The 18,294-nt window shown below is 45.9% G+C and overlaps 1 protein-coding gene across 3 annotated transcripts in view; it reads left to right on the top strand.

Annotated features, from left to right (window-relative positions):
* The window catches only part of ETS1 (ETS proto-oncogene 1, transcription factor), a 75,751-nt gene that overhangs the window by 16,975 nt on the left and 40,482 nt on the right, over window positions 1-18,294 (top strand). For all 3 annotated transcript variants that reach the window (XM_053269940.1, XM_053269938.1, XM_053269941.1), the window contains exon 2: window positions 17,633-17,752. In XM_053269940.1, coding sequence (XP_053125915.1) covers window positions 17,633-17,752 — 120 coding nt within the window. The remainder of the gene's footprint in view (window positions 1-17,632; window positions 17,753-18,294) is intronic.

Genomic DNA, 18,294 nt, shown 5'->3' with positions numbered 1-18,294 from the left:
CTGCTTTGCCTTTCGTTGTTTAGTTTGTCCTCTTCCAAGCAGCTATCAAGTGAACTCTCTCAGTAAAGGCCAAGCGATTGCTCATTTTGCTGGCATCTGGCCATGCTTACATTGGCAGTCCAAATATTGTGGACTCAATAATAAATATTTATTGACTCCATCATTTCCGACATTTTCCCCAGGTGCATTTGGAAACGGGGTGGGTGCGGGAGAACTGAATCAGCCACCCAGTCAGACTGAATTTCAGATGAGCAACAAACTGCCTGGAATTTCATCTTCCTCCTTGTTCTTTTGGATTCGTTGATGAGTAAATGTCAAAGCTCACAGATAGCCAGTTTTTGTAGGATTAGGGAGGGCTATCGAAAGAGAGCTGTTTTGCTGCTTTTTGAGAGAGGAAGTGTTCAGCATTCCCTGGGAGGATGGCCAGTGTTGCTGATGGCCCCTTCCCTTGTGCCTTTAAGAGCAGTTTGATCCACACCTGCTGATTAATGCAGATCAAGCGGCTCCTAAAGGCAAAGCATGGTTTTCAGCTGGCTGGTTGGTAACACTGTTTGTGGCTGGTTTAGGAATGCAGGAACAGAGGAAGCTGCCTTATACTGAGTCAGACCCTTGGTCCATCTAGCTCAGTATTGTCTACACAGACTGGCAGCGGCTTCTCCAAGGTTGCAGGCAGGAATCACTCTCAGCCCAATCTTGGAGATGTTGCCAGGGAGGGAACTTGGAACCTTCTGCTCTTCCCAGAGCAGCTCCCTCCCCTAAGGGGAATAACTTACAGTGCTCACACTTATAGTCCCCCATGCAAATGCAAACCAACATGGACCCTGCTTAGCAAATGGGACAAGTCATGCTTGGTACCACAACACCAACGAGTCCTCCACTAGAAGAAATGGACAGAAGGGAGGATTTCAGTAGGTGCAGTTTGGGAAAGTAGAAATTTCAGGAGATACAGGGGAAACTGCTTCACCAAAGTTACAAGCAGGAGTCTCTCTCTCTGCCCTATCTGGAAATGCCCAGGAGGGAATCTGGGACCTTCTGGGACCTCCTCACAATGGCAAATGCGGTTCAGTGTAACCAAGTGTAAAGCAATGCATATTGGGGCAAAAAGCCCACCATCACATCTGTACTGATGAAGTCTGAGTTGTCGATGACTGACCAGGAGAGAGATCTTGAGATCATGCTGGACAGCCCATTGAAAGTGTCGACTCAGTGGGTTGCAGCTGTGAAAAAGGGTAATTCCATGCTAGGGATAATTTTAAAAGGAATTGAAAATTCCATGCTAGGGATAATTAGAAAGATAATTGAAAATAAAAATGTTAATATTATCATGTCCTTATACCAGGCCTGCTCAATTTAGGCCCCCCAGCTGTTTTGGGACTACAACTCCCATAATCCCCAACCACTGTGGCCCATAGCCAGAGATTATGGGGGTTGTAGGCCAACATCTGCAGGACGACTGAAGTTGAGCAGCCCTGCCTTACACAAACCTATGGTGCGGCCACATTGCTGTAGTGTGTGCAGTTCTGGTCACTGTATCTTAAGGAGGACATTGTAGAACTGGAAAAGGTGCAGAAGAAGGCAAACAAGATGATCGGAACCTGGAGCACCTTCCTTATGAGGCAAAGCTACAGCATCTGGGGCTTTTTGGTTTGGATAAGAGGTGACTTTCAGGATACATGATTGAGGTGTATAAAATTATGCATGGAGTAGCGAGAGTGGACAGAGATATTTTTTTCTCCCGTTCACAACACTAGAACCAGGGGTCATCCCTTGAAACTATGCTGATCTCTAGCAAATAATCACGAGATCTTAGCTGAATGAGAACGGCTTCCAACCTCAAAGGAGAGAAGGGAGGGGGTTACCCGAAGCAGCCGTTTTGTTGCACTGGAAGTTGTCAGTGTCTTTATTTGCAAGCTGTGGTAAAGGCAGCTTCCTTATCAGCACCCTTGAAGGGAGGAGACACCAAGAAGAGAATCTCAAAACAGATCTGATCCTTCAGTCTAATTTTTGCTCCAGTTATTTTGACTCTTGAGCTAAAAGAGATTGGTGAATGCATGTGTTTCTCAATGGAGAGGATAAGTCCCAGTAAGATACAATTGAACCATGGGATGTATTGATGAGCTCTTACACGAAGGTACCACTTATCAAGCTGGTAGGTCCCAGCGTGTTCATCCGTTTATCTCATCAGTGGGGCAGATGGTATAGAAAGTCCGTGAGCCAGGCCCACAAATTTTTGGCCATCTCAGGGGATGAATGCTCATAGTAATTTTTGGCAACATCTATCCCCACTAAAGATGGAAAATAGGTGAGAATATTGTTACATGTACAGCTTTCAGTGTGTTATCACTCCTCCTTTATCCCCGCCTCCAAATGATCAGGATGAAATTGCAGTCATTTTTGCACAGAGGAAAGGGTCAGGATCAGGGTTAGGGTAACAATGAAGAAATGGTTGCATGGAGTGATCCTTGGAGATCATTCCTGCCAGTTTTCATTTCCATTCTTCTGACAACATCGATACACTTTTGTAGTGATTTTTGTGTTTTTAAAACTTTTAAAAGCTTTTAAAACACCATTGCAAATTTGACCACTGCGGGCCCGATGGTCAGGGCAGTAAAATCATGAGAACACACTGAAAGCTGAAAATCTTGCAATGCTAGCACCTATTTTCCATCTCTAGGGGTGTAAACATTGTCAAAAATCACAATGATAATTCGTCTCTCCCCCCGCCCCCCACATGGTGTTGACCACCCGAGCCGGCTCATGTACTAAGAGTATCAAAGTGCTGACAGAGACTTCAGTGAATTCACAGTTATAGGGAGACAGCATTACAGTGCTTAAATCTGGAGCCGGAAAACAGGTCATTAATGCCAAACATAATTAATCTAATTTAATTTTTAATCTAATTAAAAATTCACAGGCCTTCAGGGGTAGGAGCAGTTCTACATTCTTTCCACACTGTCTTTTGTGCTGATTTCAGGAAATGGAATGGATCTGCCTTGTAAATCAGTATCATTATTGTTGGAATGTTCTAGGTTTTGTTGTTATAAGCTGCTGTGTAGACCTCTTGGGCAGAATTGCTGGGCAAAGGAATAAAGTTCATGATCACCTGTTGTTATCCTGTGAGCTATTTTGGTTTTTAGAGCAAACACAGCAAACAAGACATTTTGCATTTATAGTTCAATAAAGCATTTCCCCCTTATTAGTTTACTGCCTGGCCCGAGAAGTCATTCCTGCCTCCCACCCCACTCAAATATGCATTTCTGTAAGTGAAGGCGGGAACTCTTTGAAGCTAATTTAGTGACACAGATATCTGCCTTTGTGGCCAAACTCTGCCCTTATCTGTGTTTTTCAACAGAGAGTCTGAAATAGATCCATCCAAAGTCTGTTCTGAGGTGGCTAAAGCTATGAGGCTTGAATAAGGGAGATGCAAGGAATCTCTGCCTGGCCTCACCTGCCTCACAGGGTTGTAAGGATAAAATAGGATAACCTCCAGGTAGATGCCACCCTGAGCTCTTTGAATGAAGGATACAAATGTGAAAAAGACATAATCTCAGGGGCGTATCTAGGGTGGGGCAGGCAGGGCACGTGCCCCGGGTGCCACTTGAAGGGGGGTACCATTTTTTAAAATGGAAAAAAAAAAAAATTAAATGGCCACTGAAAACAAAATGGCCACCACACATGCTCAGATGGCCTCTGCAAGGCCCTAGTATCTGGGAAAAGTCAAATTCTCCATTTATTTTTAAAACTTATGTAATAGTGATGCTACAATGCATAGTAGAGAATTAGGCAGGCACTTCTGTTTAGTTTTCCAAGTATACCTCCACATAGTATTTGGGTATTTCATGAGCCCCAGCATACTGAAATTTGTAGTTTTCCAGCATTTTTTGGTCTGGCTACGTCCACTGCTAAATAGTTTTTGAAATATTAAAAGATGAACGAGCTTGACTTGTATTTTTGAGCTGATATTATGGTAAAGTTATCTGAAAGATGGGTGTCGGATGTTTGGACAGGAGGTGCAATTTCAATGCTTCCATAGGTGCTGTTTTCCCTAGATATGCCTCTGCATAATCTGACACACTTTCACCTCTGATATAATGAGATCACATAGGAAGCTGCCTTATACTGAGTCAGCCCATTTGTCCCTCTAGCTCAGTATTGTCTACACTGACTGGCAGCGGCTTCTCCAAGGTGGCAGTCAGGATTCTTTACCAAATGTGAAGAATGTTAGATCATAGGAACATAGGAGCTGTCTTGTACTGAACCTTGCTCCATCCAAGGTTTCAGGCATGAGATTTTTCCAGCCCTGCCTGGAGCTGTTTCAGACTGCATCTTTACCATGACTTTGCTTTGGGAGGGTGGCTGTGCATTCACCTATAGGCCAGGTTTACCCCAAAGTTTGTGTGATATTTCAGAGAGCACTTTACACACGATTAGAGAGGAGAGCTGGTCTTGTAGTAGCAAGCATGACTTGTCCCCATAGCTAATCAGGGTCTGCCCTGGTTGCATACAAATGGGAGACTAGAAGTGTGAGCACTGCAAGATATTCCCCTCAGGGGATGGAGCCGCTCTGTGAAGAGCAGAAGTTTCCAAGTTCCCTCCCTGGCAGCATCTTCAAGGTAGGGCTGAGAGAGATTCCTGCCTGCAACCTTGGAGAAGCCACTGCCAGTCTGTGTAGACAATACTGAGCTAGATAGACCAATGGTCTGACTTGGTATATGACAGCTTCCTATGTTCCTATGATTCGGGTTTCCCCTTCCATATTGGAACCTAGCCCAATTTATGTCTGGAGTCAAACAAACAAACACGCTCTTTTTGCATCAGAGCATCCATTATGCCCCAAACTCACAGTAAAGCCTTGTAGTAAACCCATAGTAAAGCCTGCTGTCTGACGAGCCTCCCAGAGATACCCAAGCTGTTCAGTTGTGGCTGGGGGTGATGGGAGTTGTAGTTACACAAAAGCGCACTCACCAAAGGCATTGTGTGCTAACACTCAGTGTGGATTTGGAGGGGGGTTTTGGTCAGATGTGATGGGCTTCAGGAGGAAAGGTGGACCGGTTTTCCCATCAGCCCTTGCTCCATCTATTGACTACCCTTTTCGCATGTCCAGTGTGGTTCCAAGGAGGAAGCCAGATCTTACCAGGGCAGCACATGTCAATGCAGTGCCCGTGTAGAAGCAGATGGCAGTGCACATACTGTGTCTTCTCAGTCAAAGCGTCTTTCTGACTTGGTGGTCTCCGGCTCTGAACAATAACAGCAATGCTTGGTAACGGAAAACAGAAACCAGGGATTAAATCTGTTTTTAAAACAAGCGGCCACGGATGACTTCTTCTGTGTCGGCAGCCATTAACTCAAAAAGAGCAAATCTGAGGCTTTAAAGACATGTGCGCTTCTAAACAAACCAGATTCTGAGTCAGATGCTGGTCAGCTTCAGTGCAGTGGATTCTTTCCTCTCTCCGCTGAAACAAGTGGAAGAGCAGAGAAGAGTAGTGTGCTAGAAAGGTTGTTGGGTGGAATGTGGAGGTACATGGATACACAAGCAGCTGCCTTATACTGAGTTGGACCATTGGTCCATCTAGCTCAGTGTTGTCTACACTGACTGGCAGCATCTCCCCAAGATTCCAGGCAGGAGTCTTTCCCAATCCTACCTGGAGATCCAGGTACTGAGCCTGGGACCTTCTGCATGAAAAGCAGATGATTTACCACTGAGCTACAGCCCTGTCCCTGATTACTTGACATCCGACCCCTAACAAGACTCGGGTTCCAATCTTTGCATGGCCCTGAAGTTCACTGGTTGATCTTGGACCAGTCACCATCTCTCAGCATAACCTACCTTACAGGGTTGTTGTGTGATTCAGATGTGGTGGGGAGAAGTGCGTGTGTTGCTTTGAATTGAACATACCCGTCTTTCCCCGAATAGAAGATGACTCGGAATTTAAGATGACCTCCATACAAAACTAGAGGTTGAATACAGGTTATACCTGTATTTGCCCCAAAGGAACAGCACTCTGAATTCAAGATGATCCCCCAATTTCTAACATCAAAGAAATTGGGGGGGGGGGGCACGGACTAGTCTTGGATTCAAGTAAATACAGTATGAAGCCTCCTTAGACTGAGTCAGACTATCTAGCTCAGTACTGTGTACACGTGAGGGGCAGAATAATCTCTCTAGTGTTTCAGGTGGACATGCAGATTCCTGGAGATGCCATAGGTCATCTTTTCTTCTAATTTCTGTGTTTGTTTTGAGTAGTCAAAACTGAGGCTTCCAGAGTTGGGGACTTAGTTATTTCTTCTTCTAATAATAATATACTTACTTGCTTTAAAAAAAGGTTGGCCAAACTATAAATTTTTCAGATCTGAAATGTTGCAAGTTGTTTGGAGTTTCTCTTACTTTTCGTTGGACTTCACCCAAAGGTCCTTATTATCAGGAATATTACTTTATAATAAGCCTTTAAGAGGGGCTTAACAGAATCATGGAAGAGAGGACTATCAGTGGCTATTATTCATGGTGATTCTGTGTCACCTCCTGTGTTCCAAGGCGAGGCTAGTGCCTTTATGTCCTGCTCGCTTGTGAGCTTCCCAGAAGCATCTGGTTGGCCAAATAATGATGGATGTTTCATCTAGCTGCCTTTATACTAGGTCAGCTGGTCCATCTCGCTCAGTACACTGACTGGCAGCAGCTTCTCCAAGGTTTCAGGCCGGAGTCTCCCCCCACCCTACATGGAGATGCTGTCAGGGATTGAAGCTGGGGCCTTCTGCATGCAAAGCAGATGTTCTATAGCCCCATCCCTAAATATTAAGAACATAAGAGGCTGTCTTATACTATTGGTCCATCTAGCTCAGTGTTGTCTACACAGATGGGCAGCCGCTTCTCCAAGGTTGCAGGCAGGAATCTCTCTCAGCCCTATCCTGGAGATGCTGCCAGGGAGGGAACTTGTACCCTAGATGCTCTTCCCAGAGTGGCCCCATCTCCTAAGGGGAACATCTTGCAGTGCTCACATGTAGTCTCCCATTCAAATGCAACCAGGGTGGACCCTGCTTAGCAAAGGGGACAATTCATGCTCGCTACCACAAGACCAGCTCTCCTGAGGACAGAGTCTGGGTCGGGTGTTCTTGTCCTACCCCGTTGGGACTTGACTGATGTTCAAGCTTCCAGACTCCAGACTCATTTATATCTAACACACACACACAAATCAAGTGTGTGCCCAACTCTCAAACCTGGGGTGGAAGCTTTCTCTTACCCTTGATCGTATGAACTGCCCAAGTGACTATCCTAAGGCCATCCAGTGAGGTCCAGAGCACTCGGAACCCAGATCACAGCTGCCTTCCCTGGACTTCATGCCTGAGATATGCCAGCTCCCAACTGCAGGCATTGCATTAAAATTGGCATGGATCGTCTGGATGAAAAGGGGGGAAATCCGGTGGGGAAGAGAGCCTGCTTTTGTCCAGGTGCTTCGGCACACTACTGGGTGCGTGCAAGTGTGTTTGCTAACCCAGTGAGTAATTCAGCATGTCGGAGAAGCGGCGTTGCCAAGTCCAGGCTGTCTCCTCCTCTGACTGCATGCGCAAGGCATGTGGAGTCATCCAGCTCCACTCTCCCCCTCCCTTTCCTCTCCTCCTGCCCCCTTGCTCCTGGATCTCCACTCCCCATGTCAGTTGACTTACTCATCTGGAGGGCACAGCCTGGCTGTCTCTCTTGAATCAGCTCCATGCAGTCTGTCGGCTGAGCAAACCGGCGGAGAACAGGGCGGGAGGCGGGGTGGGGGGAGGAGAGATGCGATCTCATGACAGGGCTTGGAAAACTTCGTTCTCCGAGAGTTCTTTGCCTTGTGGTCGTGCAGTTCCCCCCATGCATTTGCCTTCGTCAGAGCTTTTATGAGGATCAGGATTGCTCAACTGCGGGGGGGGGGGGGACAGATCTGAGCCAAGAGGAGGCTGCTTTGAGAGCTCTTGGCGGCGGCTTCCACAGCTTGGCAGCGTCTACACGGTGGATCCCGTGTCCAGAGGGGCTGCCAATCCAGACGGACAGGGTCCGGAAGCACAGCGTTCTGTTTTGCTGTCTCCCCCCACCTCCTCCCTGCTTTTGAAAACATATATAGAAAAGAAACGGCATTTCCAGGGAAGAGAAATCTCTTCTCAGAAGTGGACATTGCACCTTTCCCTGTGTCCCAGGCCACTGAATATACTTGAGGAACACCTCTTTCTCTGGCTAGCTGCATTGGACATTCACCTATGGAATTCTCTGCCACAGGATGTGGTGATGACCATAAGCTTGGATGGCTTTTTCAGGGGGTTAGGGAATTCATGGGGGAATGCCTATCAGTGCCTACTGGACTTGATGATGATGATGATGATGATGATTTTACATTTATATCCCGCTCTTCCTCCAAGGAGCCCAGAGCGGTGTACTACATACTTGACTTTCTCCTCACAATAACCCTGTGAAGTAGGTTAGGCTGAGAGAGAAGTGACTGGCCCAGAGTCACCCAGCTAGTTTTATGGCTGAATGGGGATTTGAACCCGGGTCTCCCCGGTCCTAGACCAGCACTCTAACCACTCTACCACGCTGGCTCTCTCATAGACTTGATGTCTATAGGCTAACTCCAGACTCACAAGTAGGAGGCCTTTAAATCCCCAGTTCTATTTATTGATTTGTTTGTTCGACATATTTCTATCCCACCCAAAACCTGCAAGCAGCCTCCCGGGCTCGGGGGTCTCTCCAGGATGCCCCGCGCACCCCCCACGCTAAGCCCGCTCTCCCCACAGACCTCATTGAGACACTTCACAGCAATCGTGTGAAGTGCCTCAGTATCTAATTAAAAGCCTAGGTGAACAAATGTGTCTTGACTGACTTTTTAAAAGTTGTCAGAGATTGAGAGGCTCTTATTTTGGCAGGGAGCTCATTCCAAAGCCTCGGGGCAGCAACAGAGAAGGCCCATCCCCGGATAGCCACCAAATGTGTCAGTGGCAACTGCAGACAAACCTCCGCTGATAATCTCAATGGGCGGTGGGGTTCATAGCGAAGAAGACATTCTCTTAAATCCCTGGCATCACAGGCAGGGCTGAGAAGGACTGCTACCTGACATCCTGAAGATCTGCTGCCAGTCAGAGTAGACAATACTGAACTAGATAGACCAATGGTCTGACTCAGTAGACAGCAGCTTCCTATGAGATAAGCACATCCTTTAAGACTATTAGTCAACTCTTAATAGCTGTGGGCTTGTGCCCGTATGTTCCCCTGTTCTGCTCTTTGCTGGCATCATCTGCACAGCTGGTTTGGGTCTCTATGAGTTTTGGTCTTTGGGATGGGGATTCCCCTCCCCCCCACCTGGAGAGAGCAATTAAGTGATTTTAGATGCTGTGGGGGCAATATGATGGCCACTGGTAATCGCAGTTCATGACGGTGGATCCATTTGATAAGCCGGTAGTCTTTCTCTGCAATGCCGCACCATGAATTTGAACTTACCATGCCCCGGAGGCCATAAAGTAGTGCTGTGTCATCTGAAACCGCCTGGATTCCTTCCACTGCTTCTTTGGACAGTAGCCTTTAAGGCTTACGGTTTTGCAATCCATTCACTTCCCAAAATGCAAGGGCTGGGACTGAGTAGCAAAGCTGTGATATAGGTTAGGCCCTCTCGAGGTGGCTGGCAGAGGCCCTGGGAACAGGATGCAAAAGAGGACCCTTGCCAGGGAAATTGCAGAGGGGAGAGAAGGAGGGAACTGGCCATGGTATGAAACTGAGGGCTTGCAGACACATTCCATTGGCAACCATAGGGAGAGGAAGCCGCTGCTTGAAAAGCTGGAACCATCACATTAAGCAAAAACACACCAAGTGTTGTGGCCCCTCAGACTATTTGGGTTTTGCTTTTTCATTGTTCAGCAATATTGTAAAACAGAATATTGTAAAACCATAATGCCTGTTGTTGATTGTTTTGTTGAACTCCAGGAAAATGGGCCAAGAGGCTCCTTTTCAAATGGTGGCTTTTAAGGCGATTCGGCATCCAAATCACCGGCACAATATCTTTAAAAATGAGGATGGTTTCCATAGCCCCTTTAACAAGGAGGAGATGAGTCCACCCCTGAAATGGCTGAAACAATAAACTGAACTGAGCAGAACCTATTATTAATAGAAATGCTAATAAGAAAGTGATAGGGGTATGTGTGGGTATGTGTGTGAGAGAGATTAGGAAGTATTTTATTTATTTATTTATTTATTTGATTTACATACCGCCTTTCCAAAATGGCTCAGGGCGGTTTACAAGAAGTATGGACAGATAAGTCTGGACACATAGTTAAATCCTTGTAGTCCCCTAAATATTATTTCTGAGATGCTGTCTGTGTTCTTGTGTTAGGCAGCAGCTGGGTCAGAGAGTTTTCCCTCCTACCTTGTTAAAGACTTGGGTATCACAATTGGGTTGGAGGGAGTCTTCTGACCCAGCTGCTGCTTGGCACATGATCACAGATGGCATCTCTGGTCTTGGTTTTTACTCGGGCTGTGCAAATAAAAATGTTAAATAAAAATATGTTAAATAAATAAATAAATTTGAATTTGAAATGAATTTTTGAAGATTTGATTTGAGTGCCATTTGGCACCTTTAAAAAAAACACCACTCAGGCCCCCTGATTGGTTTTAAAGGGTGCCAAAACAGGGTCAAATCAATTTGAATTTGAATCAAGTTTTTGGAGCAATTCAAATCTGATCCAAATTTGGAACGAATTTTCGGAATTCATTTCGGATCCATTTCGAATTCGAAATGGATCAAAAAATTCATTTCGTGCACATCTCTGGTTTTAACTGTCACATGATCAAAAAATGGAATCCCCTGAACTTCTCGTCCCTTCTCTTCTTCTCTTACCCTGATCTTGATCATGAGAACAACCCTCTTATGCGCCTTGGATCATGTGTGCCTTAGGCATGTAACGGTTGACCGCTTGCGCTTTACTCAAGTGCCCAGACACCAGAGAAGCTGGCAAGCTAGACTTCCCAAGTTTGTTCTCAAGAGACTCCTGGCTTCAGTGGTGCAAGATTGAGAGCTTTGGTTTCCACGCTGCCAGCGACCTTCCTGTTCATCTAGCCAACTGGAAGACACCATTCCTGTGGCGATTTCTCCAGTTCCCGAGGAAACAATCCAGCCTTGTGTTGAAGAATCCTAGTAATTAAATTATTTTGTGGGTTGCACTGTGGCTAAATGTCTGTCATGTGAATTAGTGATGAGGAATTCCCCTACCCTTTTGCTTCCCAAGATTGTGGGGCATACGATCCACTCTGCCACTTTCCCTGCATCGCTCATTCTCCCACCAGCCTCCCCCTTTCGTTCCCGGCCTTGGAGTCTATTACAAGCTTAGCTGACCCTTTCCCCTTGTCCTCTTCAGTTTATCCTTTGGGGAAGGATTAGAGGTATTTAGCAAAGTAGTTAATGGGATTAGAGCCAATTATCTCAGGGGAGGCAGGCTGCTAAGGGAAAAAGAGAGAGAGAGGGTCTGAAGATTTTATGGAGGATAATCTGTTCATGTGTAACTGCAAGAGATTTCAAGAAAAAGTCTCCAGATTCCTGAGAAATTTGAAATTCGACTCCTTTCTGGAATCTTAACAGGTGCTAAGATTAAAATTGGCTACTGCCCCTTTCTCTGTGGGGCAAAACCTATTCCAGCACACTGGTTTCCCCTTGTCCTTAAGTGTACTGCCTCCAATAGTAGCTCTGGAGTGCTAGGAAACTGCTTCAATTTGTGGGTTATATTATTTTAAAATATCTGTTTTCTGCCTGGAGCGGCTGAGAGGAGGCACTGGCTTTTCCTTCCACTTCATGTCTCGAAATGTTTGGGCCAGACCTCAAGAACATGAATTGTTCCAGAAATGGAGCAATGAATTGCCCCGGGATGCTTTGGGACCCACCAGTTAGTTTGCACTTCATCAACAACACACCCTATCTTTCTGACTGGACTTCAGAAATTGCCCATCAGTGTAGGCAGTACTGAGCTAGATGGACCAAGGGTTTGACTCATTACAAGGCAACTTACTATTAGGGAAGTGCAAACAGGTTCAGTGTTGAACAGGTTCAATATTGAACCTGTTTGGTTCAACGGTCCAATATAGAACAGAACCTGCCCCCGCTCCCCAGCCATTTGGGGGCGGGGGGGCTTGTGCTCTTTTTTTTTTAAAAAAGGTCATGAACCCCGCCTCCCGAACCCAACCGAAGGAGTGCGTGTGAGGGGGTGCCGAACCGAACTGACCCAGTCCGGTTCGGGTTCAGTTCGGACTCGAACCAAACTGGGCCAGCCGGTTTTGTGCAGATGCCTACTTGCTATGTTCCTTACCCCAAACCCCAGGCAGCAGTTTGGGGCAGAAATACTCTGCTCAAACTGCAGCAAAATGAAGCTCTTCAAACGGCTTCAACTGAGCACAAAAGCTGAAACTGCTGTCCAAGTGAAAAGTGGCAGCTCCCTCCACTTAAAAATAAAATAAAGGAAACCTGAACACCTGGCTATCCCGCAGTCTCCCTTTTCCCCCAGCCTCAGTGTGCAATTGCTGGGAGCCCTAATTGGAACAGGTCCATCTTGGCTCCTGCTCCCTGCGTGGGTGTGAGAGGCAGGCCTCTGTGAAAACAGTTCAAAAGTGCAGACAAATTTCAGCTAATCTTGCCTAAATAAATTGGGGGCTCAGCGGGATTTAGCTGCTCAAACACTCTCTCCCCTCCTGCTCTAAGCACGGCACCTGGAAAACCCAACTCCCTCTCAGGCCTGTTGTTCAGGTGCGCCAAGTATCACCAGGCCCCTAGACAGGGGGACCTTCAAGGTAATATGTCAACCAGCCCCACAGGAAGGTTTGGTATGAAGACTCCTTCTGTCTGAAAACTCCACTCTCTTTTGAAAGGAGCCAAACTGTGAAATGTTCTTATGTGTTATATGGGGAATTTAGGGGTCCATGGTGACTTTTGAATGCTTCTTGGGCTCCCCACTGTTATCCCCATTGATGGTCCTAAACATTGCTAACTTTCGCAGCATTTAAATGCAAATAGTTCGTTAATGCTCACTCAAACTCCCCTGCATGGCACAGAAAACGTCCCCTATATATCAAGGGTATATTCATCGGGCAGCCAGCATACTTAAGTCATAATCCACCATCCCAAACTATGTACAAAGACACTATTGTATTGTATTGTATTGTATTGTATTGTATTGTATTGTATTGGGTACATTTCTATACCATCCGTGGGCAGTTTACACTATTACATATGAAGCTGCCTTACACTGAGTTATTATGAGATATTCTTCATTTTTTTTTTAAAAAAAATTGTGGTCTGTTTTGAGTGATGCTGGCTAGTAAATGGTATTTGAGTTTATTTTCATATGAGGCATTAAATGTACTAGAGTTTGTTTTGAGGTGGATCCTTTTGGTTTGTTGGTATACCTATAGATCTTGGTACATGTTGACTTTTGTTACACCAGTTCAGACCATTGGTCTATCTAGCTCAGTATTGTCTACACTGACTGGCAGTGGCTCTCCAAGGTTTGGGGCAGGAGTCTCTCCCAGCCCTGCTAGGAGATGCTGCCAGGAGGTGAACCTGGGACCTTCTGCATGCAGAGAAGATGCTCCACCACTGAGCTTTGGCCCCATCCCCTCAGGGGAATATCTTACAGCAGATAGCACTCACACGTAGTCACCCATCCAAATGCAAACCATGGTGAGCCCTGCTTAGCCAAGGGGATGATTCATGTTCATTATGGCAAGACGGGCTTTTCTCCCTATTGAATAGAAGATTCTGAGGACAGGCAGCAGGGGAAAGTAGAGTCGTAGCTAGCCTTCCTTACTAAGATTGCAGAACTCACTTATTCAGAAGTAAATCCCATTGAACTCAATGGGACCACTTTCCTGGGCTGGCCCTGCCATGAGGCGAGGTGAGGTGGTTGACTCAGGCAGCAGGTTATTGGGGTTCCAGTGGGGCAGCAAACATGGGGAAGAGGGGAGGAGGCCTCACACTCAGGGGAGTAGCATTTGACGCCCTGCCTCATGTGCCCAGAGGTCTTGAGCTACTTCTGAGGAAGCATGCTTAAGACTGTTCTTCACACCTGGGCCACAACTTTTCCAGCTGGACTTTTGAAGAAATGCGTGGGAATGAGTACTTCCCTCATAACCAACAGAAACTTCTAGAATTGTTATCACCAATCCCACATGTTTATCTGTGCTTAGTGTTTAGGAGTGGCTTGCACAGAAATGTATATGTCGAATTAAATGGTTATTTTTAGGTTGTTTTTTTCCTACTTTAAATGAACACCTTTGTCCTTAAATAAACCAACACCCAGTGTAAAAAGGATAGGGTGTGTATTTAGGCTTGTGCTTGTGGTTTTTTGTGTTGTATGTTTTTCACCCTTCAGGGATCCTGAATGAAGGAACACACATGTACACACACTTACGAACACACACGTATACACACACGTATACACACACACACACACACACACACACACACACACACACACACCACTCCAATAATTATGTAAGGTGCTTTAAGCAAGGTATTAAGAAGGGGTAATTTAAAGGGTAGACATTTTTCAAGATGACTTTATATTAACCACAGCAAGTTTCCTACCATCACAGTCATGGTGGTGGTGGTGGTGGTGGTGGTGGTAGGGGGGAGTTTTTCTGAATCAGTTACCCAGATTAAGGGCAGTGGTGATTTTGAAAAATCCACCAAGCACCATCTTGTGTGGTCTGAGCTGGGTGGGTCAGATGTGTAAAGCACCACCACTTTGGAAGTGCATAGGCACCACTGCTTTTTTTTAAAAAAAGCAAACCTTTTCCTCTTCCAAAAGTAAGCTTGCATTCTGTAAATGCAAGCTGCTTTGTCAGAAAATTTCAAAGCCTATTATATTGGTTATTTATTTATTTATTTATTTATTACAAAAAGAATTTGGTAGGATGAATCCAGATGGGGTGGTATTCCAGCTCCAGATGGGGTGGTGTACCCCTAATCCCATCCTGACCCCATTCTTGGCTAGGAATATCCAGTTGATTGCTGTTTGAAATCAAATACTAAATTCAATGGACCCATCTGGGCAGTTGTTATCAGATACCAGAATATTAAGACTCTTTGGCTCCATATCGTATGCATGTGAGTCTTTCCCATGCCAAATTAAAGTGCAATAGTTGCAAAACAGTCTTGGGCTTTCTGGTTTTTCCTCCTCCTCTGTCGCCCCTTCTAGAGTTCCGGGTCTGTAAACCAGCTGGAGTTGCTCTTAGACCTCATGACAAGGATACACCAGGCATCTCTTTCCAAATAGCTTCAGAACTTGAGTAGGTTTATGGGACCAGGAAGGAGGCTGGAGAAGAAAGATCTTTCGCTCCTGCCGAAGACAACAGTGAGCTTGGTCCCTGACCTCGGGGTCCATCCATCAGCTCCCAAGACAGGATGGACAGCAGAGGGGGCGGCCAGGTCAGCCTGTTCCTGCTGTGGCGAACCGAACATCAATTTCAGCCTAGCTACTGTGTAAGGTAGTGGGAAGATGAGCAAGGACACAATGGGACTTTTGATGGAGAACACCACGGAGTCGGGCTTTTATAGTAAACAACATGAATAACTTAGAGCATTGATCCTTGCAGGGGAGAAAAGTGAATGCTCTTTCCTCTTGCTGTTTTTTTTTTTTTAAATTACATAAAATCAGAATTGCTTGAACCGAAGATTGGTAGTGGTTTGGATTCCAACAGAGCCAATATCATTTTAAGGCCAATTCCTTTGATTTTAAAAGTTCTTTATTTGCTTACGTGGTTTACCTACACAAAGTCTTAATGAGGAGATATTCCCACTGGTGTTGCAAAATGCTTGATCCTCCCAACCCAGCTGCATTCTTGACCCTAAAGATATTGGGGTATGTACGAAGATGGGGATGGGGCTGTTGCACTGTAGTAGAGCATGGGCTTTGCGTGCAGAAGGTCCCAGGTTTAATCCCTGGCAGCACCTCCAGGAGGGCCTGGGAGAGAGTCCTGCCTGAAACCTTGGAGTGTTGCTGCCAGTCGCTTTAGCCAGTTCTGGGCTAGATGGACCAATGGTCTGACTCAGTATATGACAGCTTCTTATGTCCCAAGGAAAGATGTGACCATGGGGGCTTACAGTCCTAGTACTTGACTTGCACTGCAAGCCACAGGATCCTGAGGGCAAGAAGGTTCACTCCCTGACAGCATCCCCAGGTAGGGCTGGGAGAGACTCCTGCCTGAAATCTTGAAGAGTTGCTGCCAGTCAGAGTAGAAAATACTGAGTTAGATGAACCAAGGGTTTGACTCAGAATAAGGCAGCCGCCTGTGTTCCTATGACTGCCGTCTCCTCTGAGTATTTATTAAGACATACGTCTCATAAAGCTCAGTTGAGCAAACTGTGAGGAAATGCACATATGCTTAGGCTGCACACTTCTGGTACATCACTTAAGGTCTGCTTTGCACATGTGCAGCTCTCTCCGGGTTACAGACAGTTGGTGGCCAAGAGGGCTCAATTTCCCCCCAAGCTGTGTTTGAATCACTCTCCCATAACCAGAGAGCAATGTGGCTGCCCTCTAACCTGATTGCAAAGGTAACTGAGCCGCTTCTGGGTGGTCTCTTGTAACCTTGGAGCACACGGAGTCCATCATTAAAATACAGCAAGCCGCTTAGGGTAGGGGAAAGGTGTACAGGCCACTTTCTCTTGGTGTTATCTTTAAGCGGAAGATGGATAGCAGAGATAGCTGGGGCCTGTGTTTATTTCTCCAGAGCCTCGCTAATAAAACCTTCTAAATATCCCAATGACATTCTTTAAACAGTGTTTGGAATCTGTTACTTATTCCCCAATACCCTGATTATCTTTTCCCACACTGCTTTTGCTTAAAAAAAAGGACCAACCTCATTTTACCGAGTTCTTCTTGATTCGCTCTGGCAACTGAGAGCGGACAACCAACATCTGTAGCATTTTGCTAAAAACAAACGTAAGCAAAACTTGATTCAAAAAAATTTTTTTTGCATAATCTAGAGAATACAGCTGCCAACCTAGAATAGGTAAAGAACCGTTAATAAAGGAATACTGTTTCCATAATGAACTAATCAAAAGCTCTGCGCACTGAAAACATGGTGATTTCTTTGTCCTTAGCAAATGTGATTTCTCTCAATAGTTTGGGGAAATAAGATTTTTTGAAATTAACATTTCTGTTGGGACTGGAGGCAATGTTTACGGAGAGCAACCATTTTATGGCCTTGCCCTCTTTTATTCCTGATCACTGAAGCCAAAAAGAATTAACCACAAGAAATGGTTGACCTTCCAAGATATTTAGGCCAATAAAGTACTAGAAATATCCCAAGGGGTCCTGTCTTTCTTTAAATAATCAAAGGACTCCAAGGCAAGATTAGCATCTTGAAGGCTCAGCCTCTGGCTATGGTGGCTACCTACCAGACACAACGTACTGGCCTTCCACTCCTCATTTATGGTGACTAGCATATGTGTTGACCCCACTTACTTGCATTCAAGCTGCAAAAGAAAGTTGCATGGCCCTCAAGCAGACAGCCATCTAAAACCTGGCATCTCAGCCATGATCTTCACCGTCCCCACCATGATCCTTGGATCTTCACCACTGGCATTAGCTTAGTATATTTACACATTTGTTCTCCCTGCCTTTTTTTCAGATATGGAATGCGCCGATGTGCCTTTGTTAACTCCAAGCAGTAAAGAAATGATGTCGCAGGCCCTGAAAGCCACCTTCAGCGGTTTCACGAAAGAGCAGCAACGGCTGGGAATTCCCAAAGGTACGCTGCATATGCTACAAATGGAGCTCTGGCTTGGCCATTTGGTCAAGGGTTTTCTGCACGGGCAGGCCAGGGTATTGCGGTGCCTGCAGTGAAGTACAAAGTCCGGGTGGGGGTCAACCTTCTTTCAAGACTAGCCCTTGAAAGCTTTTAGCATGCACTGGGGACAGGGAAAGGGGAAGATTGGCAGCAGGGTTCCCTGCCACAGAGATTTCCAGATGTTGTTGACGATGACTCCCATCATCCCCAGCTGCATCACCCCCCAGGCTTTTAGCTAGGGAATATGGCAATTGTAGTCAACAACATCTGGGAATCCTTGTGTCAGAGAACACTGGTTGCCATCACCCCTCCCCTCCCCAATTCTCATGCTTCTTGCAAGCTCTACAAGGAGTGTGAGGAGAGACACTCCTTGCAAAGCTGCTTCTTTTTTTGCAAAGTTTGCAAGGGTCAGGTCAGTCCTAAAGAGCTGCCTCTGATGGCAACATCAGGAGGCATCTTGCCACCTTGCTGCCACCCCACTAATCTGCCACCTAAGGCCACTG

This window comes from Hemicordylus capensis, chromosome 8, assembly GCF_027244095.1.
Source record: "Hemicordylus capensis ecotype Gifberg chromosome 8, rHemCap1.1.pri, whole genome shotgun sequence".
Classification (NCBI taxonomy): domain Eukaryota; kingdom Metazoa; phylum Chordata; class Lepidosauria; order Squamata; family Cordylidae; genus Hemicordylus; species Hemicordylus capensis.
This window is presented reverse-complemented; position numbering and strand designations above follow the sequence as displayed.